At 42.2% G+C, this 26,169-nt stretch overlaps 1 protein-coding gene across 2 annotated transcripts in view; it reads left to right on the top strand.

The window, feature by feature from the left end:
- The first annotated feature begins 682 nt into the window (after window positions 1–682).
- Window positions 683–26,169, top strand: part of LOC144888255 (uncharacterized) — a 46,606-nt gene continuing 21,119 nt past the window's right edge. Inside the window, exons 1-3 of one of the 2 annotated variants that reach the window (XM_078770543.1) lie at window positions 683–1,974; window positions 10,783–10,920; window positions 11,097–14,065. In XM_078770543.1, coding sequence (XP_078626669.1) covers window positions 1,554–1,974; window positions 10,783–10,920; window positions 11,097–12,742 — 2,205 coding nt within the window. In that variant the 5' untranslated portion in view covers window positions 683–1,553 and the 3' untranslated portion in view covers window positions 12,743–14,065. Of the gene's footprint in view, window positions 1,975–10,782; window positions 10,921–11,096; window positions 14,066–26,169 lie in introns of those variants that run through there. The other variant, XM_078770544.1, reaches the window with a different exon arrangement.

Raw genomic sequence — 26,169 nt, 5'->3', positions numbered from 1 at the left:
CCTATAAAGGGGCCTTTTCTATGCCGATGGCATTTCCCCCAAGAATGCCCCTTCCTGTAACATGCATTAGAAAGGAGGCGGTTATGATTGGATATGATAGATGTTTAAGATATGAAGGGCATAGACAAATTAAGTGCAGAATAATTATTCAGCAGAGATAGAGACAGGACCAGGGGCCGTAGCCTCATAAAGAAAAGAAGAGTTAATACAGTCGTAAGGTAATAGTCAGGCAGCTCAGCAAATGGATGTCTATGTTCTGGACAAAAGCACTAAATTTTCCCCACATGCTGCCCATAGCTTTAGCTTTCCATTTTTGGTAGGAACCACTTCCTCCGAATACATTATTTTTTTGCAGTATTTTCAGTGACTATAGCACATTAACAGTATTCCGTTTTAATTTTTTTTTCAAGTTTGATGTTCAGTTTCTTTTTTGTGTTACTAAAAATCGTCTGGTACTTTTCTAAATGGTATAGTTGTAAACCTTGGCTCAGAAAATTGATGTTTAGACATCAAGATTGTGATCCTAAGTGGCCTAGAAGCTGAGATATTGGTAGACATAGGTTTTTTACGTGTCAGCGATCTTGGAAATCCAAGATGGCCTCCATATTGTATTCGGAGGAAGTGGTACCTATCAAAAATGGAAAGCTAAGTTAACTGGTAACAAGTGGGAAAAGTTAACGCTTTTGTCCGGAACGTCCATATCCATCTCAAATCCGGTCCTAATCTGCCTGACTATAAGGCTCTTTCACTCATTGAGTAGTTAATGCATGGTATGGTCTCCGAGAAAGGCAGTGACAACAGAACCAATAAATAAGTTTAAATTCGGATTAGATAGATACCTGGAAGCTTTAGAGATAGAAGAGTATCGGGATATTGGCAAGACGTTTGTGTCTTGAGTATGGATTGGGTGATTGTGTGCATCTGAGTGAAGTGAATTGGAGTGGAGTGGAGTGTCGTGTCTGCGGGGGATCTCGTCAAAGGGTAGTGTGTGGTTGATGCTGTGTGTTTTTTTTTCATCCAAGAACTGCCATCGCCCAAACGTATCCCCTCCCCCCACCCCACCCACCTCTGAAAAAATAACACAAAAGATTGCTTTTTCTCATTTTTATTTTATTTCAACAATTAAAATAATTGTACTTCCCCATTTGTAGTTGATGCGCTTGGCATATCCCTGGTTGTGCCACATCATCTCATCTACATTCCTCCCCTCATTCACCAAATGAAATTGCATCGTTTTGGCGGATAAACTTTGTCTGGTGTTGATGTGGCGCAGCATAATGGGCCGAATGGTCTCCTCTAGTTTGCTCTGGGTTTATTTTTGTCTCTGTATATAATAACTCACATTCATTAGATGCTGATTGATAAGCAAACGTACAAAATGGGACACAGCGGGTGAACAAACTCGATGCAAAAGCCTGCATTTATTGGATAAAAATGTATTGGATTGTCAATGGAAATAACTCACAAAAATTGCAAACAGAGTAAAGAAAATAGCATGTATAACTTTTCTGTGATTAACATAAGCATTGTATCCTTCGCAGGTCATCGTTGAAATGGAGAGTTTCTTGGAATGGCTGAAGTTCCAAGGCCTCAGAGCAGAAACAGCCCAAGCAGTGATCGATAAGCTTGGAATTGAGAATCAGAAGGTTATTCGAGCTTGTACTGAGTCGGATGCATTGCGGACCGAGCTCCTCTCCCTCTCCAAAGAGAAATTACAATTTGCAATGTATGCTGATTTCTGTAAATTTATGAATTCTTTTTCAAAGCCGCAAGATGTCCAGATTGCAGGTTCTTCTCTTTTGGGAAGTATTTTCGTCAACTTGGAGAATGTTATTCGGGAACTTTCCAGTTTCTGTGAAAAGATTTTTGGATCTCCAAATGTGCACCGGGACAACGTTTCTGGTTTCTCTGGAGTCGGGTTCAGTGATGTCTGCAGTCTCCGCTCTCAGCATGAAGCGTCAAGACCCACGTCTGGTATGAGACTTTTTTTTATACCACATCGCATGTAAACAAATATCTTGGTCTTCCGCCATTGTTTTGTTTTGCATACTTTGAACTTGTGTAATCTCTTTTGGTGCAGTTTTGTATTGTCTAGTATGAATGTTTTTTTGATGTAGGGTACAAGCTAAATTTTTACCTCACCTGAAACATATTTCTGGGAAGCTTATGGGATGGCGCATGGTCAGTCCGTCCTTAGACACTTGCAAGTTCTTCTCTGAAACTGCTGATGCGATTGTGACCAAACTCTGCGAAGATTATATTTTGTGTGTTGGAACTCAAGTTTGTTCAGGGCATTAAAAAAATAATCGAGGTCTCAGGGGGTCTTCCGGGGGTCAAAGTGGGTCCAGGTTTGACCCACCCAGGTCCCGAAATTAGAACTACACAAACGATTTCGATGAAACATGACTACAACCTTCATCACCCGTGATGTGCAAAAGTTTGTTCGGGAATTTGAATAATCGGGGCTATTTCCCCCTTTTTTTTTCTTTTTTGGAAATTGCATTGAATTCCAAGGTGTTCCGTGTTTAACGGTGCATTTAAGTTATCTGCAAGCAGAAAGTAGTTTGTTCCCTCTCTTTAGCCATGGAAGGCTTATCCTTCTTATCCCACGCTTTTTAAAAAATATAAAGACGCTTCATCGTAGTCATTGTAATCGGCTCCATCCGTATGTCTGTCTGTCTGTCTGTCATTCTGTCTCCTCCTGAACAGTTGTGTAAAAATTCACATACTTGGTTGTTATGATCACCACCTGGCAATAAGGTGCAAGAGCAGTATCATTTTGACCCTGCCACCTGGGTACATTACCAAAAATAGGGGCAATAATGTTGGCGCTCACCTGGTGGAATAAACAGTATATTACACTGACAAAAGGTATTTTTAACCAGTTTCAATGATCGCTAGAAGACAGGGAAACATGTAGAATCATACAACCATAATCATAAGACTTTAAACAAACAAACAAAAAAAATACCTATTTCGAGGGAAAAACCCCCCTCCCCCCTCTCCCCCCATCCCGCATACTTCCTCAGACCCCAATTCTTGTAATGACTTCCAATGAAACTTATTTTCCGAAACAACTGATGGGATTGCAACCAAATTTGGCACAAATGATATTTGTTGTGTTGTGACTAAAGTTTGTTCACGGCATTAAAACAATTGGGGTCTATGGGGGTCTACCGGGGGTCAAAGTGGATCCAGGTTTAACCTCCCAAAATAGGAATTTGCTTTTTCCTCTGAAACTACACAAACTATTTCGATGAAACTTTCAAGTTCTTCGGTACATCATGGGTGTGATGAAGGTTGTGGTCAAGTTTCATTGAAATAGTGTGTGCAGCTTCAGAGGAAAAAGCAAATTACTGTTTGAGGGGAGGGGGGAGGGTGGTCAAACCTGGAGCCACTTTGACCCCTGGAAGACCTTAGACCTTGATTTTTTTTAATGCCATGAACAAACTTTAGGCACAACACAACAAATATCATTTGCACCAAATTTGCTCGCAATCCCATTAGTGGTTTTGGAGAAGTTTCATGTGTTTACGGACGGACGGACGGACGGACGGACGACGCGCCATTGCATAAGCTCCCCTGAACTTTGTTCAGGACATTCAGAACTTCAATGTATAAGCTTCCCAGACCACGAACACACACACACACACACACACACACACACACACACACACACACACACACACACACACACACACACACACACCTCGACTCTGATTCTCGTATCTGAATCCATATTCAGATCTTCATAAACATCGAATCTATTTGTAATTGTCACACATACAACCTGTCCACCAAGTTTCGTCCAAATCCGTTCTTAACTTTTTGAGATATCATGTTATATATCGTTTTTGGTCCCAGCTCCCAATAGTAAAGAATCACTTTAAAAATTCTACTAGCCGGATCCGAATCCGGATCTTCACCCAAATCGAATCATTTCGTCCTTGTCACATAAACTACCTCTGCCAAATATCGTCCAAATCGTCAATAACTTTTTATGATATCTTGTTCACAGACGGACAGACAAACGTACAGGGGTGAAAACATAACCTCCATCCGCCTTTGGTGGCGGAGGTAAATATATTTGCACGTGCACACATAATCCGCCCGTCCAGATCGCAATTTGTGATGGGAGATAAACAGCCAATTAGTTGTACATGTTGAAACATCTGATTAGCCTGTGACACACCGCACATATCTTGAACATCCAATTTAAATGATGCAATTGCATAGAATCGCGGCCTCACAGACAATTATTGTTGAAGGGGATTCAGCACATTGCTCCTCATCGTAGGTTGATCCAGGTGAACTTACACAAGATTCAGCAGTGACCAAAATGATTCCTTTGAGGGTCTAAGTTTTGACAAATTTAATATTGCCATATTTCTTCAGAGGATTGCATCTATCCTCAAATATTCTCAATGCATGTCAGTGAACTGCTCTATTACTGTCCTCTTCTTCTTCCTCCTCCTGAGCTAATTCAAGCACTCCTAACACATCTATACGATATTCACCATCCCATGTTAACTCCCAATCACAAGTCCTGCACTGCTTGCTTCAAGTCCTACAATACACTCTTAAACATGCGGTTGCCAACATTTTAAGTTTTGTTGTTATTTAAACGCTTATGATTAGGTTTTGACAGCGCATCAGATAATCACTCTTCGGCGATTGGCGACTAACTTTGAACTGTTGACCATCGCACATTAGTGTTTCTACACACGTGTAATTCTTAAACACCTTTCGTAAATTCAGCCCTTTATCTTTTGAATTCAGAATACCGTATATTCCAGCGTACATGTCGAGGTCTTCTTCTCTTCTTCTTTTATGGTATGGACCTCAAACATCTGCAGCATTCGCTTATACCTGACAGATCTGTCCATAGAGGTTGCTTCTAACAAACCAGACTTGATCTGCTTAACAGAAACTTTCCTCCTTCAAGATGTCTCTGACTCCTTAGTATCTCTCCTGATTACTCCCTCCTCTGGTATAACAGACCTGAGCCTTGTCCTGGTGGCAGAGTTGCTCTCTATATCAGAACTCTATTCCTCAATCTCCCTGCATTGCCCTCACTCCACTACACCTCAGGAGTGTCTCCCTCCTCCAAATCCTGTTGGCGTCGTCAAATCTGTTTCTGGTGTTTGTTCCCCTTCCATCCCCTCCCTTACCTCAAACGACTACACAGCTGATGCCACACATGAAAACTCTGAATGCCTCAACTCTGCGTTTGCCTCTAAATCTTGTGTCCCAAACCCTCGCTCGCTGGACCCACCTTACCCAGTCGTACCCCGCTGATCCTGGATTCTGTATCCTTCTCTCCTGACAAGGTGAAGTTTCTGTCAAACCTCGACTCTGATTCTGCAACTACACCAGACGGCATCAGCCCAAGGGTCCGAAAATCCTGCCCTGCCGCTAAATCACATCCTCTCTCTGTTCTCTTCACCCTCTCTTTTGCTCAAGGTCATCTGCCATCAGCCATCTCTTTGGAAATCAGCCAACCTTACCGCTTCACTCATAAAGGTGCAAAAACAGATCCCTGCAACTACAGACCAATCAGCCTACTCCCAAACATCAGCAATGTCATGGAATCCATCGCATCCTCTAGTAAATCCTTGCGCTTCTTCAATGGCTTGATCTCTGATTATCAATTTGGATTCAGACAAGGACACTCGACTCGCGCCATGGTGCTTTTGCGGTCTCAACAATGGACGGATGTCCTCAATGTCAAACAGGAAATCAGAGCCATCTCCCTTGACATATATTGTGCCATCGATATGGTCTGGCACCCCGACCAGCTCTCCAAACTCTCCTTCGATAGTATCCATGGAAATCTCCACGCATGGCTTGCTGAATTCCTCTTCTGTCGCAGTCAACATATGGCCCTGAATGGAATTCTCTCATCTCCCCTTCCTGTTCAGGCTGGAGTTCCTCGAGGCAGTGTTCTGGGCCCTGTGCTTTTTCTGGTCTTCATCAATGATCTCTCCGACTCTCCAGACAATACTCTATCTCGTTGCTGAGGACTCCACTCTCTGCCGCTCCATATCTCAACCCTGAGATCGGCAGGCCTCTTCACTCTCTGCAAACCTGGACAAAATCAGACTGGTCAAACAAGTGGAACATGTCTTTCAATCCTGACAAATCTCACGCTCTCACTTTGTTTCTCTGAAAAGACTGTTGGGAAAAACCTCCCAACGACTTCCTCAACAATCCTCTCGAAGAAGTTCTGTCACTCAAGTTTATGGGGTCTCACCATCAGCCATGATCTTTCCTGGGAAAACCACATTTCCAAAGCTGGCCTCCAAAGCCTGTTGAGGACTGGGCATCCTCGTCGTTTGAAGTCCTTCCTTGGCACCTTTGAGCTCCTCACCACATGCAAAGCTTTCAACCACAGTCTGATGGAGTACTGCTCTACCTTCTGGGTTGGTGTTCCTTCCTCAAAACTATCTCGGTTTCACGCTGTAGAAATTAAAGCTTTCAGAATCATTGGTATCTCCCACGATGAAGCCGATTCTGATGGCCTTTCACTTGCTCACCGCAGGCAGATTGGTGGTCTTTCTGTCTTCTACCGTCTCCTCTCCGGCCTAGCTCTCCCAGCAATGTCTGTGCTCTTTCCCCCAAATATTCATTCAGGATGCACAAGGTCTGCCAGTAAACCTCTTCATGTGAAACTGCCAAAATCAAGTCTCTCTGGCCTCTGCTCACCTTCACGCTTTCATTCCTCTTTTCTCCCACGTCTGGAACAAACTCCCACACTCTCTTCAATCCCACTCCTCCCTCCATGTCTTTAAAACATCTGTTCACCAATTATCTTATCTTCCCCCATCCAAAACCTTGATCTTTTCTACCCCCGCTAATTTCACCCGATCCACAATTTTGAAATACCAACTTCTTTCCTGGAAGTCCTTGTAGTATCCTTGTGTTTTATACTTCTACCACCACTACCACCCCCCCCCCCCCATTCCCACGCCTCCTCCCCCCCAAGCCCTCTCCCTCCCACAGATCTCCCGATGTCCCTGCTGTTGTGTTTGTGTGCTTCCCCATTCTCTCCCCATCTTGTCTACCGCTCCCCTTATTATATACTTTGTGTGTCTGTTTTGATTTTTTGTGTGATAAATGATAGCTCTTTCACGAGCCTCGATCCTGTATACAAAAAAAATAATCTTTCAGCTTCCCCCATCCTAAACCTTGATCTTTTCTACCCCCGTTGATACACCTCAAATCCACCTCTTTCAATCTCAGACTTCATTCCTGAAATTCCTTGCAGTGTCAATTTGTTTTATACAGTGTACCATCCCCTCCCTCCCCACCCCCAGCCCTCTCCCTTACACAGATCTCCTGATGTCCCTGTTCTCGACTGTTGTTTTGCTTGTGTGCTTCCCTCTCTCTCCCCATCTTGTCTCCTGCTCTCTTTATAATATTGTTGTGAATTTTGGGGTAGGGCATATATAGATTTAGGTAGATCTGTATAGGTATCATGCTTTGTCTGTCAAGTTGGAACAATCTCGACGTGAAGTCATGTTAGCCCGGTTTGTCGGATCAAGTGTGTACCTGTGATCATACGATGATGATCCAGTAATAGGTAGAATAGGGACTAAGATAATTCCCCTTTGTATCAAACCTGGTGATCAATCCATCGTCCTGTATGGCAACGCACTCCTATAGACACTTAGCCAGACCCTTAGCTGCACACATTAATTAATTTCCCTCTCCCACAATAAGACGTTCAGAACCACGGGTAGGAAACCAGTTCTGGGCACCGCCGATGGTGCCGCAGTCAGCCACATCACCAGCTGGCATAGCAGGCAAACATCTTGCAAGGCAGGCTGGGGCCACGCCCACTTCACACGTGATTGGTCAAAAGGGTTTTGATGGGAGGATCACACCATGGGGTAAGAAGCTGGCCACTGATTGGTGGAAGGAAGGTGGAAGGAATCGGCAGACTGATTGGCCACCGACCGATGACACCTCGGCCAATCAGTGAGGAAGGCGCAAAAAAGAGCCACAACAAGCGACACTCTGGTTGGAGGGAACGCGAGTTGACGTCAGATGATCGCCAGTAAAACCTCTTGCTGGCTGGCATTTTGAGCTCTTCCCTTTGCCCTCTTGCATTGGACTGTCTCTCTGTGCTGGACCTTCTTGCTTCGGACTTTGGTGGAGGAACGAGGAGTTCGAAAGTTGGTGGAGAGACCAGCACCGACGATTCACTTCCCCTGTGTTCACATACGAATGACGTGCGAGGCTTGTGGTTGGAGCGCTGACGAGCGATTGCGCGTGCGCGCCGAGGGCCGCCCCGCGCCAACGACCAGGCAGTTCCCGCCAACACCAGCGCTGTGTTAGATGAACGTGCTCGGTTCCAGACTATCCTTGACGAGGACACAGATAAGACGCACCACGCAGAAACATACAACGTTTATTTTTCATATATCCTCACCATCTGTACGTGTGTGTGTTTGTAATACGATTGCTCGAGTTAGAGGGATTATACCGGTGCATTTTATTTTGGATTTATCGGTATCCGTACAATAAATAGTTTATTTTTGTACATTGAATTTGGTTCTCGCTTGAGTTAATTTCCACAGGAAGAAGACATCATCGGGGCCGTGAAGGTAAGCCGCAGCATTTTCCCCCAAAGCCCCCTCTTGTGTATGATCCACCATTGAATTGATTGTCGCCTCATTAAGCTCGATTCCATCCATGCACGCTCTGTCTTCACAGAGCGTCCACACGGCAATATGTTTTATGTTCGCTCTTACACGATCCTCGAACTTGTATACCAAAAAAAATGTCACGCTGAGGTGAGCAGGTCCTGGTGGGCTTACTTGAGAAGGATATGGAGAGCTCATGGCCCAGGAAGCTGCATATGAGTGTAAAATTGTGGGAGAAGGACCAGAGGGGCAGTAGTAGAGGTGCCGAAAGCGATCGAGGACCCAACCCTCCCCTTCCGCCCCCCCCCACCCCACCACCAGCCCCTAATGGCTCGGAATAGTGAGTGGGTCGCCGTTGCGTTTGAGTAGGTGCTGTTGTTGATTAGTCCACTAATGGCACAGATGATGATGAAAATGCAGGAGGGACAGGCTGACTGGCATTCGTAGTGACATGCATGCGGAGCAGGCAGAGGTAAAGGCTGATATGAAGGTTATGGGCAATGAGATAGCCACAACGCTCAAGGCTGTACGGGGATAGGTGAGCATGTGGATGGTGTACGGAACGAGATGGGAGCAGGTGAGGCTAGAATGATGGAGATAATTTCGATAAAAGAAGAGGTAAATGGACTTAAACAGGGAGTACAAGGACATGTGGAGGAGCAAAAAGAACTGAAGAAGCAAATCAGAAGAAACACAGGATCTAAGGGCAGCTCAGAAGGATGTAAAAAGGGAAATGCTGGCAAGTAAGAAAAGAATGTAAAATGGGACATAATGGCCGAACACAGAAGATAAAAGAAATGGGATGAATGATTAGAGACAAAAGAACGGAAAATGAAAGAAAGAATGGAAGACACAAAAGTAATCTCAAGCACAAGAAGACAAGTGAGAGAGAAAAGAATGTTAAGGAGCAGATCATGGAATGTGTTGAAACAATGTGTAAAGATCAGGATAACGCATGGCAGGTGCAGGTGGAGAGGATAGGAGCGATCAAAGCGGACCATGACGAGGTGAGGATGTGTAAGCTGGAGCAAATTCATGTTGTGAAAGGGTGTGTGCTGAGCTTGGGTGCAATAACGAACCTGGGGTTCCTTTGAATGCCGAGCCTGAGTATAACAGAGTGTGTGCCGCGAGCATACAGAGTGTGTGCCGCGAGCATGCAGAGTGGAGTGCATGAACGAGCGAGAGTTGCACTTGCAAGAGCAAGAGCGAGAGCGAGAGCGAGAGACTTGCAAGAGCGAGAGCGAGTCTTGCACTGACTCAGACGGGCGTAACCATTAGCTCGACTGAGGGGAGGGCTGAGCCTCCCGAACGGGAAATATTTTAGATGCTGGGATGTTCTGGTCCTGTGTGCGGGAGATTAAAAAGAACAGGTTTGTAATCCGTACAGGTCCAAGGGAGGTCACATTTCAACACACTGCATGTCTTGTGTGTTAACAGTCCATGCCGGGCAAAACTAAAGTTTGTTCACGGCATTAAAAAAGTCGGTGTCTAATGGGGTCTACCAGGGGTCAAAGTGGATCCACGTTTGACCTCCCCCCCCCCCCTTCCCCCAAAATAGGAATTAGCTTTTTCCTCTGAAATTACACAAACTATTTCGATGAAACTTGACCACAACCTTCATCACCTGTGATGTACCAATGTTTGTTCACGGCACAAAGAAAATCGAAGTCTAAGGGGCTCAACGGGGGTGGCGGAGAGGAGGGGAGGGGGGTGGATACACCACCCATGCTGTACCAAATTTGTTCATGGCATTAAAAAAAATCTTTTCCCCTTTGGGGTTGTACGGGTGGTAGGGGCTGCCCTCTAAAATAGGTATTTCCTTTCTTCTCAGAAACTACACGTACAATTCCAATGAAACTTGACCACAACATTCCGTTCATCCACCAGATTTTCCTGGCATTTACAAAAACGGGGTCTTAGGTAGTCTATGGTGGAAGGGGGTGGGGGGGGGGGGGTGGGGGGGGGTTGGGTTGTTAATTCTGCTTTATTCTACCAGGTGAGCACACATGGGTATTGCCCTTATGTTTATATTTCAATTGAAGTATACATTCCATGACGTAACATGTTCGATGAACTCTCAAGATGGTTCTCGATCTCATTACCCTGCAAAAGACTGATGCTGATTTGAATACAGGTGATGTCCATCCTGTAAATGTGGAAGGCAGACAACACAACGATACATCTGTCACAGAAGATTCAAAATGTCCTCCTGCAAAGGAAGGTTCAGATGATAGTCACATGACAAACGGAAGTGAATCCCGTTTTGCAATTGGTGAGTGGAAATGTAAACAATTTACACATGTACGAACTTTTGTGTTGATAAATTATAAAAGTTTTGGGAAAATGTTTGTGTGTGTGTGTGAGGTGTGTATTTTGTGTATTTTGTGTGTGTATTTTGCATTTTGATTTTGACCCAAAAAAAAAATGGTGTGTTCTTTGTTTCTGTAGAACAATCCAGAAGTAATCTGGGACAAATAAGGTCCAGACACAGCTTGACAGTGAAGAAGAAGCCTTTTTTGAAGAAACAATTACAAAATCAAGACTCGCTTCCCGTAAAATACAAGTGCAAGTCTGGGCCTTGCAACACCAAGATTAATATTAAATTAACCAAATGCAAAACGGTTCGAGAAAGGGGAATACGTTATAAGTGTAATGTGTGCAAAATGGATTTTGCTTCAATTACTAACATCAAAATACACATGAGGATCCACAATGGAAAACACCCCCACAAGTGCTCTGTCTGTGATAAAGGTTTCTTGACAAAAAACAATTTGAATAAACATATGAAGATGCATACAGGAGGGCGTCTACACAAATGCTCTATATGTGACAAATGTTTCTCTCAAAAAGGCAGTCTGAAATTACATATGAGGATCCATACAGGAGAGCGACCACACAAATGCTCGATATGTGATAAAGGTTTCTCTCGAAAAGGCAATTTGAAATCACATATGAGGATCCATACAGGAGAGCGTCCTCATAAATGCTCGATATGTGAAAAAGGTTTCTTTCAAAAAGGCAATTTGAAAATCCATACGAGGATCCATACAGGAGAGCGACCACACAAATGCTCGATATGTGATAAAGGTTTCTCTCTCAAAGGCCATTTGCAATCGCATATGAGGATCCATACAGGAGAGCGACCTTACAAATGCTCGATATGTGAAAAAGGTTTCTTTCAAAAAGGCCATTTGAAATCACATTTGAGGATCCATACAGGAGAGCGACCTCAAAAATGCTCGATATGTGACAAAGGTTTCTCTCACAAAGACCATTTGAAATCACATATGAGGATCCATACAGGAGAGCGACCTTACAAATGCTCGATATGTGATCAAGGTTTCTCTCAAAGCAACAGTTTGAAATTGCATTTGAGGATCCATACAGGAGAGCGTCCTCACAAATGCTCGATATGTGATAAAGATTACTCTCACAAAGGCAGTTTGAAAATACATATGAGGAGCCATACAGGAGAGCGTCCTTACAAATGCTCGATATGTGATAAAGGTTTCTCTGACAAACGCAGTTTGCAACTACATATGAGGACCCATACAGGAGAGCGACCCCACAAATGCTCGATATGTGACAAAGGTTTCTCTCGAAAAGGCAGTTTGAAAATGCATATGAGGAGCCATACAGGAGAACAACCTCACAAATGCTCGATATGTGTTAAAGGTTTCTCTCGAAAAGGCAGTTTGACGTTACATATGAGGGTTCATACAGGAGAGCGACCCCACAAATGCTTGATATGTGATAAAGGTTTCTCTCAGAACAACGGTTTGAAAGTACATATGAGGATCCATACAGGAGAACGACCTCACAAATGCTCGATATGTGATAAAGGTTTCTCTCACAAAGGCCATTTGGAATCGCATATGAGGATCCATACAGGAGTGCGTCCTTACAAATGCTCAATATGTGATAAAGGTTTCTCTCAAAACACCACATTGAAAATACATATGAGGATCCATACAGGAGAGCGACCGCACAAATGCTTGATATGTGATAAAGGGTTCTCTCAAAATAGCAAATTGAAATTACACATGAGGACCCATAGAAGAAAGCAAGCAACCTCACAAATGCTCGATATGTGACAAAGGTTTCTCTCAAAAAGGCAATTTGAAATTACATATGAGGATCCATACAGGAGAGCGACCTTACAAATGCTTGATATGTGATAAAGGTTTCTCTCAAAAAGTCAAAAAAAATAAACCTGAAATTGTCCCAGTGATCATCGGAGCAACAGGGAATATGGATGATCAAGAAAACCCAAAGTGATTACTTAACCCTACGATGCATTTGGGTACGATACCCCTACTCCTCCATTCGGTGGTCTTTTATGCCCTCAGGCTGTTGTTTTTTTGTTTTGCAATAACTGTTGTAAAAACGTTTTTACCCAAGATCTTTCATATTTGCTTCGAAGAAAGGGTGGTGCATGTCCCTGTGTGTGTGGATTTTTTTTTCCTTGAGGATTGGGGGAAAATTTTTGTTCTGTTTTTTTTTATCCCATCACATTGCCTGGGGGCAAGATTTTGTTTTTGCGATAACTTCTGACAATCTTCTTCTGATAAAATCTGACAATCTGACAATCTGCGTCTTCTGACAATCCAGACTTAATCTGCTTAACAGAGACTTTCCTCCTTCAAGATGTCTCTGATTCCTCAACATCTCTTCCTGGTTACTCCCTCTTCCGGTATGATAGACCTGAGCTTCGTCCTGGTGGTGGGGTGGCTATCTTTATCAAAAACTCTCTTCCTCATTCTCCTTGCACTGCCCTCTCTCCTTCTCACCCCCAGGAGTACCTCTGGCTATGGCTTCCTCTCCGCTCCCACCTTTTGTTCATATGTGTTCTGTACCGTCCCCCAAACAGTGATGACTCAATTTACATTTCACTCTCTGACAACATGGACCAACTTCTATCCACTCATCCCAACTCTCTCTTCCTCATATGTGGTGACTTCAACTGTCATCATGCCACCTGGTTGGGTGTGGGTTCCTCTCTCACCAGTCATGGCACCTCAGCAAAGGACTTCTGTGACTCACTGGGATTGACACAATCTGTCAATTTCCCGACCCGGATCTCAGCCAATGGAGTTTCTTCTCTTCTAGATTTGGTTATGACAAACTTCCCTGCTAATGTCTGCTGCTCTTCTTCTGCTCCAATCAGTTCTTCTGATCATGTGCTTGTCAAAGTGGACATCTCTCCGGCCATTCTCAGAGAGCCTCCTCAGCGTCGAAGAGTCTGGCATTTCACTCAGGCCGACTGGGACGGGCTTCAAGCAGCCATCAATCGTCTGGATTGGTCTCCCATCTCCACTGCCTCTGACATCAATTCTTCCTGGGAATTCTTCCAAAGCAAACTGATCTCTCTCATGCACAGATTTATCCCATCTCGTCTTCAGTTGTCTTACCCTTCCTCCCGTCCATGGTACACCGAATCTTGTGGTGAGGCAGTTGCCCTGAAACAACTTGCCTTTGCCTCTTGGAAGGCTAATCCAACTGAAGGCAATCTCAGTTCCTTCCACCAAGCTCGGAACAAGTGTGTGTCTACCCGCAGGAGTGCCAGGAAGCACTATCTCTCCTCACTCAAGAACGAACTCTCAAACCTGTCTCCTTCCTCCAAATCCTGGTGGCGTCTGGTCAAATCCGTTTCTGGTGTTTGTTCCCCCCCCCATCCCCTCCCTTACCTCAAATGGCCACACAGTTGACATCGCACATGACAAAGCCGAATGCCTCAACTCTGTGTTTGCCTCAAAATCTTTAGTCCCAAACCCATCCCTCTCTGTTCCCACCTTTCCCAGTCGAACCCAACTGCTCCTGGACACTGTGTCCTTCTCTCCTGACAAGGTGGAGGAGTTTTTGTCTAACCTCGACTCTGATTCTGCAACTGGACCAGACGGCATCAGCCCACAGGTCCTAAAATCCTGCTCTGCCGCTCTATCTCACCCTCTCTCTGTTCTTTTCACCCTATCTTTTGCTCAAGGTCATCTGCCAGCATCCTGGAAATCAGCAAACATTACCACTTTACACAAAAAAGGTGCAAAAACAGATCCTTTTAACTACAGACCAATCAGCCTGCTCCCAATTATCAGCAAAGTCATGGAATCCATCATTGCTTCGGATATGAAATCTTTCCTCTTCTCCAATGGCTTGATCTCTGATCATCAATTTGGATTCAGACCAGGTCACTCTACTCTGGACATGCTGCTTCTCCTGTCTCAACAATGGATGGAGGTCCTCAATGCCAAACAGGAAATCAGAGCTGTCTCCCTCGACATATCACGTGCCTTCGATACGGTCTGGCATCCAGCTCTGCTCACCAAACTCTACTCCTATGGTATCCATGGAAATCTCCATGCATGGCTTGCGGACTTCCTCTCTGGTCGAAGTCAACTTGTGGCCCTGAATGGATTTCTCTCATCTCCCCTTCCTGTTCAGGCTGGAGTTCCCCAAGGCAGTGTGCTGGGCCCTGTGCTTTTTCTGGTCTTTATCAATGATCTCTCCGACTCTCTGGAAAATCCTCTCTATCACTTTGCTGATGACTCCACTCTCTGCCGCTCCATTCCTCTTCCCTCAGATCGGCAGTCTGCAGCCTCCTCACTCTCTGAAGACCTGGACAAAATCACAGACTGGTCAAACAAGTGGAACATGTCTTTCAATCCTGACAAATCTCACACTCTTACTATGTCTCTCCGAAAAGATCGACTGGACAACCCTCCCATCTACTTTCTCAACAATCCTCTCCAAGAAGTTCTGTCGCTCAAGCTTTTGGGTCTCACTATCTGCCATGATCTTTCTTGGGAAAACCACATTTCCAAGCTGGCCTGCAAAGCCAGTCGCCGACTGGGCATCCTCCGTCATGCGAAGTCCTTCCTAGGCACACCTGAGCTCCTCACCACATACAAGGCTTTCATCCGCAGCTCAATGGAATACTGTTCTCCCCTATGGGCTGGTGCTCCTGCCTCACACCTAGCTCGGCTTCACGCTGTTGAAACCAAAGCTTTCAGAATCTTTGGAATCTCCCGCGATGAAGCTATCTCTGAGGTCCTTTCACTCACTCACCGCAGGCAGGTAGGTGGTCTTTCTGTCTCTACCGTCTCCTCTCTGGCCTTGCTCCCCCAGCTCTCTCTGTGCTCTGTCCCCCAAATATTCCTACAGGTCGCACAAGATCTACCAGCAAGCCTCTGATGGTTAAACTGCCAAAATCTCGGCTCTCTGCTCACCTTCACTCCTTCATTCCTCTTTTCTCCCGCCTCTGGAACAAACTCCCACACTCCCTTCAATCCCACTCCTCCCTCCAGGTCTTTAAAACAGCTGTTCACCACCATCTCTTATCTTCCCCCATCCAAAACCTTGATCTTTTCTACCCCCACTAATTCACCCCAGCTCCACCTTGTTTGTAATTCCAACTTCTTTCCTGGTAGTCCTGGCAGTGTCCATATGTTTTATGCCTCTCCCACCCCCTTTCCCATGCCTCCCCCCCAAAGCCCTCTCCCTCCCACAGTTCTCTCGATGTCTCCATGTCTCTCGGTTCCTGCTCTCAAATGTTGTGTTTGTGTCCTTCCCCCTCTCTCCCCATCTTGTCTACCGCTCCCGATGCTTTTTGTTTTATGTGTCGGTTTGTCGGTTATGTGTCGGTTTGTCGGTTTGTCTTTCTGTGTGATAAATGTTCGCTCCTTCACGAGCCTCGATCTTGTATACAAAAAAAAAAAAAAAAAAAAAACTGTTTTAAAAACGTGTTTACCCATGATCTTTCATATGTGCTTTGAATAAACCATAATTCATATTCCTGTGTGAGTGTTTTGGTTTTTTTTTTTCAGGGTCCAAGAGAATGTATTTTTAAAATTTTACCCCATTAATTAATTTGGGGGTCTATTTGGACCGGTTTAGTATTTAGGTTATTGATGGTAAAAACAAACCAATGCGATGTAATTTACTTTATTGCTGTTATATTTTGGATGTATTCTTTTAATTTTTATCATTATTAATTAATACCCACTCCTCCTCCCTCCTTTACATAGTATCACTAAATGTGTGTGTGTGATGTGTTCTGATGCATCTTCCACACCCTCTGACCCACAGGGCTCAAACTTGGCATGAAGAATGTTTGCTTCCCCAGAATAGTTTTGCAATTTAACTCCCCCCCCCCCCCCATCTTGAATGTATGGGTGGTGGGATAGATAAAGAAACCCCTGAAAACACAGATGTATATCCAGGACATGCATTTTCAAGAAATCGATACAAAACATTTTCAATAGTAAATTTATTCTCATTTCTTATTTCTTATTGATGGCATCTTAGTGATGGCATGGCATTCTTATTGATGGCATTTGTTGCACAAAAGCAGGCTGTGCCTCTTGCACACATGCTGTGAGCATTTTTGGCATGTTGTGGAGATTTTTCTGTCCTCCTGTTTTGGACAGTATGTGCACCTTTCCTTTTTTTGGCACCACCTGTGGACATCTCGGCTTTTGGGCATCAAATGCCAAAAATCCTTCATGGAATATTTTCCGCTGCTTGGAAGTGAAGTGTTGTTATTCAGCCTGTCTTCCATATGAGGCATTACCATTTCCACGACAAGTTCTTTCGGGAACAAGTGGCGTTTGTTGGATACCTTTAGATGGAATTCTGGATGTTGTAATGAAAACAGCAGAAATGCATCCAGGCAGGCAACATCCAGGACGTTATACCACAGTGCCATGGGCCACCTCATGGTTTGTCATTTGCAAGAATATGTGCAAACCATTTGATCCATGGTATCCACGATGCCTTTGGTGGTGTGATAGTAGCCGCTTATTTTGGGCTTTTTTCCCCTGCTCGCTCCTTCCATGATCGCCTTGTCATGGTGTAGTGTGCTGAGCAAAATTACGGCTTTGTTGGGTCTTGGCACATAGCTCACCATAATTAGATTTTCAGTGAATCCAAATTCGCTGCTGTGCCGCGCTCTGTCCTTTCTGGCTGCCATTTTAACCTTATCAATGATCTCTCCGACTCTGGAAAATCCTCTTTATCTCTTTGCTGATGACTCCACTCTCTGCCGCTCCATTCCTCTTCCCTCAGATCGGCAGTCTGCAGCCTCCTCACTCTCTGAAGACCTGGACAAAATCACAGACTGGTCAAACAAGTGGAACATGTCTTTCAATCCTGCCAAATCTCACACTCTTACTATGTCTCTCCGAAAAGATCGACTGGACAACCCTCCCATATACTTTCTCAACAATCTTCTCCAAGAAGTTCTGTCACTCAAGCTTTTGGGTCTCACTATCTGCCATGATCTTTCTTGGGAAAACCACATTTCCAAACTGGCCTCCAAAGCCAGTCGCCGACTGGGCATCCTCCGTCGTGCGAAGTCCTTCCTCGGCACACCTGAGCTCCTCACCACATACAAGGCTTTCATCCGCAGCTCAATGGAATACTGTTCTCCCCTATGGGCCGGTGCTCCTGCCTCACACCTAGCTCGGCTTCACGCTGTTGAAACCAAAGCTTTCAGAATCATTGGAATCTCCCGTAATGAAGCTATCTCCGAGGGCCTTTCACTCACTCACCCCAGACAGGTAGGTGGTCTTTCTGTCTTCTACCGACTCCTCTCCGGCCTTGCTCCCCCAGCTCTCTCTGTGCTGTGTCCCCCAAATATTCCTACAGGTCGCACAAGATCTGCCAGCAACCCTCTGATGGTTAAACTGCCGAAATCTCGGCTCTCTGCTCACCTTCACTCTTTCATTCCTCTTTTCTCCCGCCTCTGGAACAAACTCCCACACTCCCTTCAATCCCACTCCTCCCTCCAGGTCTTTAAAACAGCTTTAAAACAGCACCACCATCTCTTATCTTTCCCCATCCAAAACCTTGATCTTTTCTACCCCCACTAATTCACCCCAGATCCACCCTGTTTGAAATTCCAACTTCTTTCCTGGAAGTCCTGACAGTGTCCATATGTTTTATACCTCTCCCACCCCCCCTTCCCCTGCCTCCCCCCCCCAAAGCCCTCTCCCTCCCACAGATCTCTCGATGTCCCTGCTCTCAGATGTTGTGTTTGTGTTCCTCCCCCTCTCGCCCCATCTTGTCTACCGCTCCCCATGTTATATGTTTTATGTGTCAGTTTGTCTTTCTGTGTGATTAATGTTAGCTCTTTCACGAGCCTCGATCTTGTATTAAAAAAAATAAAAAATCAGTGCAGGGATATCGGCTTTATTTTTCGTAAGTGTTCCCACAAGCATCAGACCTTTCTCCAGCAGTGTCCGAGCAAGTGGAACACTCGTAAAGAAGTTGTCCATGGTGATATTTCGTCCTGAAACCCTCAATGGACCACACAATGTCTGTATGACATTTGATCCGAGTTTTTTTTTTTTTTGCACGGATTACCCAGGCTGTCTACCTGTGTTTGCCATGCCATCCACAGCATACGAGGTCTTTGCATCACAAGCCCAAAATATCTTGATGCTATATTTTGCCGGTTTGCTCAGCATATATTGGATACATTTACAACGGCCTCTGAATGTTACCAGTTGCGCATCCACAGTGATGCTACGTAACAAAAGTGTGTCAACTAGTGCCCTGTGACATGCAATATCAGACTAGGCTGACTGAGCTGGTAATATAAATTCAGCACACGAGCAATGTTTCAATTGTGCAAACCATCTGTGCAAAATTCTGATGGATATAACAAGATGAACGGTTGGAATATATTTGTATACTTCCAGGCAATGTTTTTGAAGGCTCACAAACAAGGATTGCAAGAGATTGACAAGGACTGCAAAATGGCAGGCTAACTTGTCACCACTTCCTGTGAGGTTGTGACTTGTGATATCACAACCTGTTATACACAATGTCAAACTAGTCCAAAAATACCCACGAATGCATTCAACAGGGTAAAATTTCAAAAATAAATTCCCCTGATCCTGAAAGAAAAAACCCCCAAAAGCACACATACAGGAACATGTATTTATTACCCTTCATTTGAAGCAAACATGAAAGACCATGGGTAAAACGTTTTCATAACAAAGTTATAGCGAAACAAAAATCATGTTTGGCCCGGGTCCAAAAAGACCCATGATGCATTCATGGTGGTAAAATTAAAAAAATACATTCTCCCCAACCCTGAAAATAAAAAAACCAAAACATTCACAAAGGAATATGTATTACCCTTTATTCAAAGCACGTATGAAAGATGATGGGTAAAAACGTTTTTATAACAAAGTTATCGCAAAAACAAAATCATGCCCCAAGGCAATGTGATGGGATAAAAATGTAATAAATAAATTTTCCCCCAATCCTGAATGGAAAAAACACACACACAGGGGGCATGCACTACCCTTTCTTGAAAGCATATATGAAAGGTCATGCAAATATAAGTTAATATAACAAAGTTGTAGCGAAACAAAAATCATGTTTGGCCTGGGTCAAAAAAGACCCACAAATGCATTAATGGGGGTAACATTTTTAAAATACATTTTCCCTGACCCTGAAAAAAAAACAAAAAAACACACACACATAAAAATATGTATAACCCTTTATTTGAAGCATATATGAAAGATCAAGGGTGTAAACATTTTTATAACCAAGTTATCGCAAAACAAAATTATGCCGGCCCAAAAAGACCCCCAAATGCATCCAATGGTTAAAATGTAGGTGTGAATTGCCAACCCAATATATTAAATAAACCCTTACATATTTTATTGTGAAATTGTTTTCTTTCGACCGTTTTAAGAATCGTAAAATCTTCATTACATTTATGATTATGCTTACATAATAAATGAAATAATAATTCTTGTATATTCATTTTAAAAATTCCTATCTAATTCTTCATCTTTATTTTTACCATGTTTTTCATCGTAAAATTTTAATAATTGTTTAAAATCTTTAACCAAATCATACTCTAAATGAGAAATATTATCTAATTTCTTTTTCGTTAACGTTATTTATATTAAATTAACACCATCATAATATTTTGTATATTTTTATTATTTTAAAAACATGATATGTGAGTCGATAGAAAAGGAGAGATCCAGACCAGGCCAGGAGCAGAATCCCCATATCCCCCTTGCCCCCCAAACAGGAAGTTGTGGGTTACAAACCGGAAGTGGTCGAAATAATTATTTATTTATTTTTCAATTTTCACATTTTCATGATTTTCATGATTTTCCCAAAATTTCCAAAATGTCTAAAATTTCCGAATTTCTCGATTTTCTTGATTTTTCACTAAAATAATTATAAAAATTAAAAATTGAATTTTTTATTGAACGGGATGAGAATTATAATACAAATGAATAACTTAAATGAAAAAATACGTATTATTAACATTAATGATGAAATAATTAATAAATTCAACATGGAATTTGATGTACTTCATGGAAAATGAAATAAGATAAAAGATTTAATTTTAACTTATAATGAAACATCAGTTGATATTAAAACAAATATTGCAAATATTGAACAAACATTACAGAATATTAATCAGGATAAAATGTGTTGCATGTATAATTGCATGTATTATTATTGCATGTACATTGCATGTATTATTGATACATGAATATAAATCAATTTTATCTAAACCATTATCACCGATGAATACACATAATCCAATCTTTAAAAAGAAAGTATCTATTATAAATGCGTTTTTAGATATTGCTAGGGAAATAATAAGGTTAAAATTATGGAATATACCCATTTTATATGACATTAAACCTATCACTAATATTACCTTATACATTTTGTAAAAATCAAAACTTCTCTGATTTTGAAATAACTAACACAAATATTAAAACGTGTTTGCGGTGTAATAACCAACAATTAAGTTTTGACACTAATATGACTTGTAATGATTATAAGAGAGTAAATATAATAGGGAAATATATTTACAATAGAGTTTCTCATTTTCAAAAATGTATTACTCAATATCAAGGTAAACAATATTGTAAAATACCAGAAAAGGTTTATATCGATCTCAATGAAAAGTTTAAAACATATAGACTTTTGTTAGATGATGAACAGGAAAGTGTGAAGAAATATTCAACCATTACAAAATTTCATATAACTATATTTCTAAAAGAATGAAAATATACGAAACATTTTGATAATATTAATCTAATATATGTAACATTAACCAAGAAGAAATTGGATGATATTTCTCATTTAAAACAAGGAAATTAGAGCTGTCTCACATGACATATCACGTGCCTTCAATACGGTCTGGCACCCAGCTTTGCTCACCAAAATCTCCTATGTTATCCATGGAAATCTCCACTCATGGCTTGTCGACTTCATCTCTGGTCGTCGGCATCGTGTGGCCCTGAATGGATTTCTCACCTCCCCTTCCCGTTCTGGCTGGAGTTCCCCAAGGTAGTGTTCTGGGCCCTGTGCTATTTCTGGTCTTCATCAATGATCTCGCCGACTCTGGAAAATCCTCTCTATCTCTTTGCTGATGACTCCACTATCTGCCGCTCCATTTCTCATCCCTCAGATCGGCAGTCTGCAGCCTCCTGACTCTCTGCAGACCTGGACAAAATCACAGACTGGTCAAACAAGTGGAACATGTCTTTCAATCCTGACAAATCTCACACTCATACTATGTCTCTCCGAAAAGACCGACTGGAAAACCCTCCCATCTACTTTCTCAACAATCCTCTCCAAGAAGTTCTGTCACTCAAGCTTTTGGGTCTCACTATCTGCCATGATCTTTCTTGGGAAAACCACATTTCCAAGCTGGCCCTCAAAGCCAGTCGCCGACTGGGCGTCCTCCACCAGGAGAAGTCCTTCCTTGGCACACCTGAGCTCCTCACCACATGCAAGGCTTTCATCTGCAGCTCAATGGAATACTGTTCCCTTCTCTGGGCCGGTGCTCCTGCCTCACACCTAGCTCAGCTTAAAGCTGTTGAAACCAAAGCTTTCAGAATCATTGGAATCTCCCGCAATGAAGCTAACTCCGAGGGCCTTTCACTCACTCACCGCAGGCAGGTTGGTGGTCTTTCTGTCTTCTACCGACTCCTCTCCGGCCTTGCTCCCCCAGCTCTCTCTGTGGTCTGTCCCCCTAATATTCCTACAGGTCGCACAAGATCTGCCAGCAACCCTCTAATGGTTAAACTGCCAAAATATAGGCTCTCTGCTCACCTTCACTCTTTCATTCCCCTTTTCTCCCACCTCTGGAACAAACTCCCCCACTCCCTTCAATCCCACTCCTCCCTCCAGGTCTTTAAAACAGCTGTTCACCACCATCTCTTATCTTCCCCCATCCAAAACCTTGATCTTTTCTACCCCCGCTAATTCACCCCAGATACACTTTTTTTGAAATTCCAACTTCTTTCCTGGAAGTCCTTGCAGTGTCCATATGTTTTATACCTCTCCCATCCCCCCCCCCCCCCTAGCCCTCCCCCACCCAAATTTCTCTCGATGTCCCTGCTCTCAAATGTTGTGTTTGTGTCCTTCCCCCTCTCTCCCCATCTTGTCTAACGCTCCACTTATTTGGTGTTTTATGTGTCGGTTCGACTTTTGATTAATGTTAGCTCTTTCACGAGCCTCGATCTTGTATAAAAAAATGACATCTTAAATCCCACAAACACACATGCAAATCTTTACACATGATTGCCCCACCTGAACCAGAAAGAATATATTGTAAGGTATGTGGTAGTAAGCCCATCTTGAAGACGTGCTTTCCCTCTCATCCTAAATCAAAAAAACACATAAAGTTGTTGGGGTACACTATTAAGGACTGTGATGGAGCATTTAAGGGCCATATTAGAATAAAAACCCGCAGTCAAACCCGCCGTTGAAAGCTATGTAAAGAATACGTTGGCTGAGATTATGCCCCTTAAATTTTATATGGGAGTCAAAATGTAATTGAAAAAATCGATTACTGAAAAAGAGGATCTTGTTGTAGAACACTGTATGAGAACAAAACATTACTTTATCGCATCACTCCAGGGGTTCTTATTAACGGACGTTTATGATAAACTTGTAGAACAAGAAGAACAGGTGGATCATTCGCTTGTGGGTAGTGGATTTACTATTACTGGAATACTTTTCATCGATATACATGTCTAAAATCAAACCCCCTAATTATAAAAAATAAAAATGCAGTTATTAATATTCAAAACAAAGATAAGAAATATTTTCCATGGGTTGTTCTTGCACACCGACATCCCGCTAAACATCATGTCCAAAGGGTATCGCATTATGAGAAATATTAAAATGAGTTAAATGTTACCGGTTTACCATTTCCAATGCCCTTGAAAGATATTCCTAAATTTGAGAAGATGAATAATCTATTTGTTAATGTTTATGGTCTAATGGATAAAAGCAATGTTCAGAAATTGTACATTTCTGATAACTATAAAAATGATGAAACTCATTTTAACCTTTTATGTTATAATTCAGGAGAAAATTCACATTACGCTTACATCAAAAAAAATTCAAGATTAATTTCTTCACAAGCAAGTAAACATCATGGCAAAATATACTACCGGAGAAAATTCACATTACGCTTACATCAAAAAAAATTCAAGATTAATTTCTTCACAAGCAAGTAAACATCATGGCAAAATATACCACCGGTTTAAATGTTACCGGTTTACCAGTGCGATGTCACTCCCTCTCCCACAGGAGCCAAGAAGCGTTAGACCAACACTCAGAATTCTGTGGTAAACATAAAGCCATCAGAATTACTATGCCTTAAGAAGGTTCAAACATAACGTACAAAGATTTCGATAAAACTATAAAACATCCATTCGTGATATATGCTGACTTTGAGTGTATTCTTGAAAAGATAAATGACGCTTCTTCAAAACCAAACGAAACATCCACTAATAAATATCAAAAACATACTCCTTGTGGTTTCTGTTAATATATCAAATCATCCGTTGGTGACAAATACAACCAACAAGGACTTTATAGAGGAGAAGATGTGGCTTCTGAGTTTATAAAACTATTAGAAAAGGACTGTCTTTGCTTAAGAAAGATAATGAGATTAACCAATAAACCGATGAACCCCCTAACAAAAGAAAAAGAAACAGAATTTAAGCAACCAAATAGCATCTGTCATATTTGTGGAAAAGAAATTGATGCGAAGATAGTTACTGGGGGGCCAAAGGTTAGAAACCATGGTCATCTCACCGGTAAATATAGAGGTCCGGCCCATCGAGACTGTAATCTTAATTATAAATCCTCCACCTTTATTCCGGTCTTTCTTCATAACAATGCTCATTATGACACACATCTATTTTTTGAGGGGCTTTCAAAGACGTTCGAATACATTTCAGCAATTCCTACCATGGATCAGGACTACATTTCATTCACAAAAACAATCCACACAAAAATAGGATTTGACAAAGAAAAAGGTAAAGATATATATGATATGACTCACATCAGGTTTCTTGACTCATTTAAATTTATGGCAAGTCCATTATTATCTACATGGGCATCAAATATTAAAAACTTTCCATGTCTTTCAGAGTATATATCAGCCAAAAAAGAAATTTAACTCTTATCACAAAAGGGAATATACCCATATGATTACATGGATTCATTTGAGAGATTTAAAGAAACACAACTTCCCCCAAAATAATGTTTCTATAACAAGTTAAATAAATGTCATATAACTGATAAAGAATATACTCAAGCACAAAATATTTGGAAAACGTTTAACATAAAGAACCTTGGAGAGTATCATGATTTATATCTTAAAACCGACTTCTTACTACTAGCTGACGTCTTTGAAACCTTTAGAACAGTTTGCCATAATAAACAGTCATACGGGTTAGATCCTGTCCACTACTACACCGTCCCTGGATTTGCTTGGAGTGCCATATTAAAAATGACAAAACAGAAGTTGGATTTAATCAGTGATGAAGATATGCTTTTGATGATGGAAGAGGCTAAAAGAGGAGGAATATCACAAGTATGTTCTAAGAGATATGCTAAAGCAAACAATAGGTATCTTCCCACTTATGATGATACGAAAGATAGTTCTTACCTGATGTATTATGATGCTAATAATTTGTATGGATGGGCTATTACTCAAGCTCTACCTTATGGAGGGCTTAAATGGGTTGAAGAGGAAGATTATGAAAAGGTGTTACAAAACATTGTTACATCCTCACAAAAAGAATTGGACGATTCGGAAGTTGGATATTATTTTGAGGTTGATTTGAAATATCCTGAAGACCTGCATAATAAACACGATGACCTACCATATTCCCCAACCAAAGAATGCCCGTAAGAAGAATGGCTAAGTGATTATCAACAAACATTTAATATAAAAGGTAAACCACCAGAAAAATTACTTACTACATTATATGATAAAGAAAATTATGTTTTACACCAAAGGAACTTGAAGCAATATGTATCGGCAGGATTGATAGTAAAGAAAATCTATAGAGTTATACAGTTTAACCAAAGTCATTGGATGAAGGAGTATATTGATTTTAACACTCAAAGGAGACCCGAAGCAAAAACTGATTTTGAGAAAGACTTTTATAAATTGATGAATAATTCTGTATTTGGAAAGACGATGGAAAGTCTTAGAAATAGACAA

This window comes from Myxine glutinosa, chromosome 1 (genome assembly GCF_964187855.1).
Source record: "Myxine glutinosa chromosome 1, kmMyxGlut1.1, whole genome shotgun sequence".
NCBI classification, from domain to species: domain Eukaryota; kingdom Metazoa; phylum Chordata; class Myxini; order Myxiniformes; family Myxinidae; genus Myxine; species Myxine glutinosa.
Note: the sequence above shows the minus strand (reverse complement) of the source record. Positions and strands in the feature narration are given on the sequence as shown.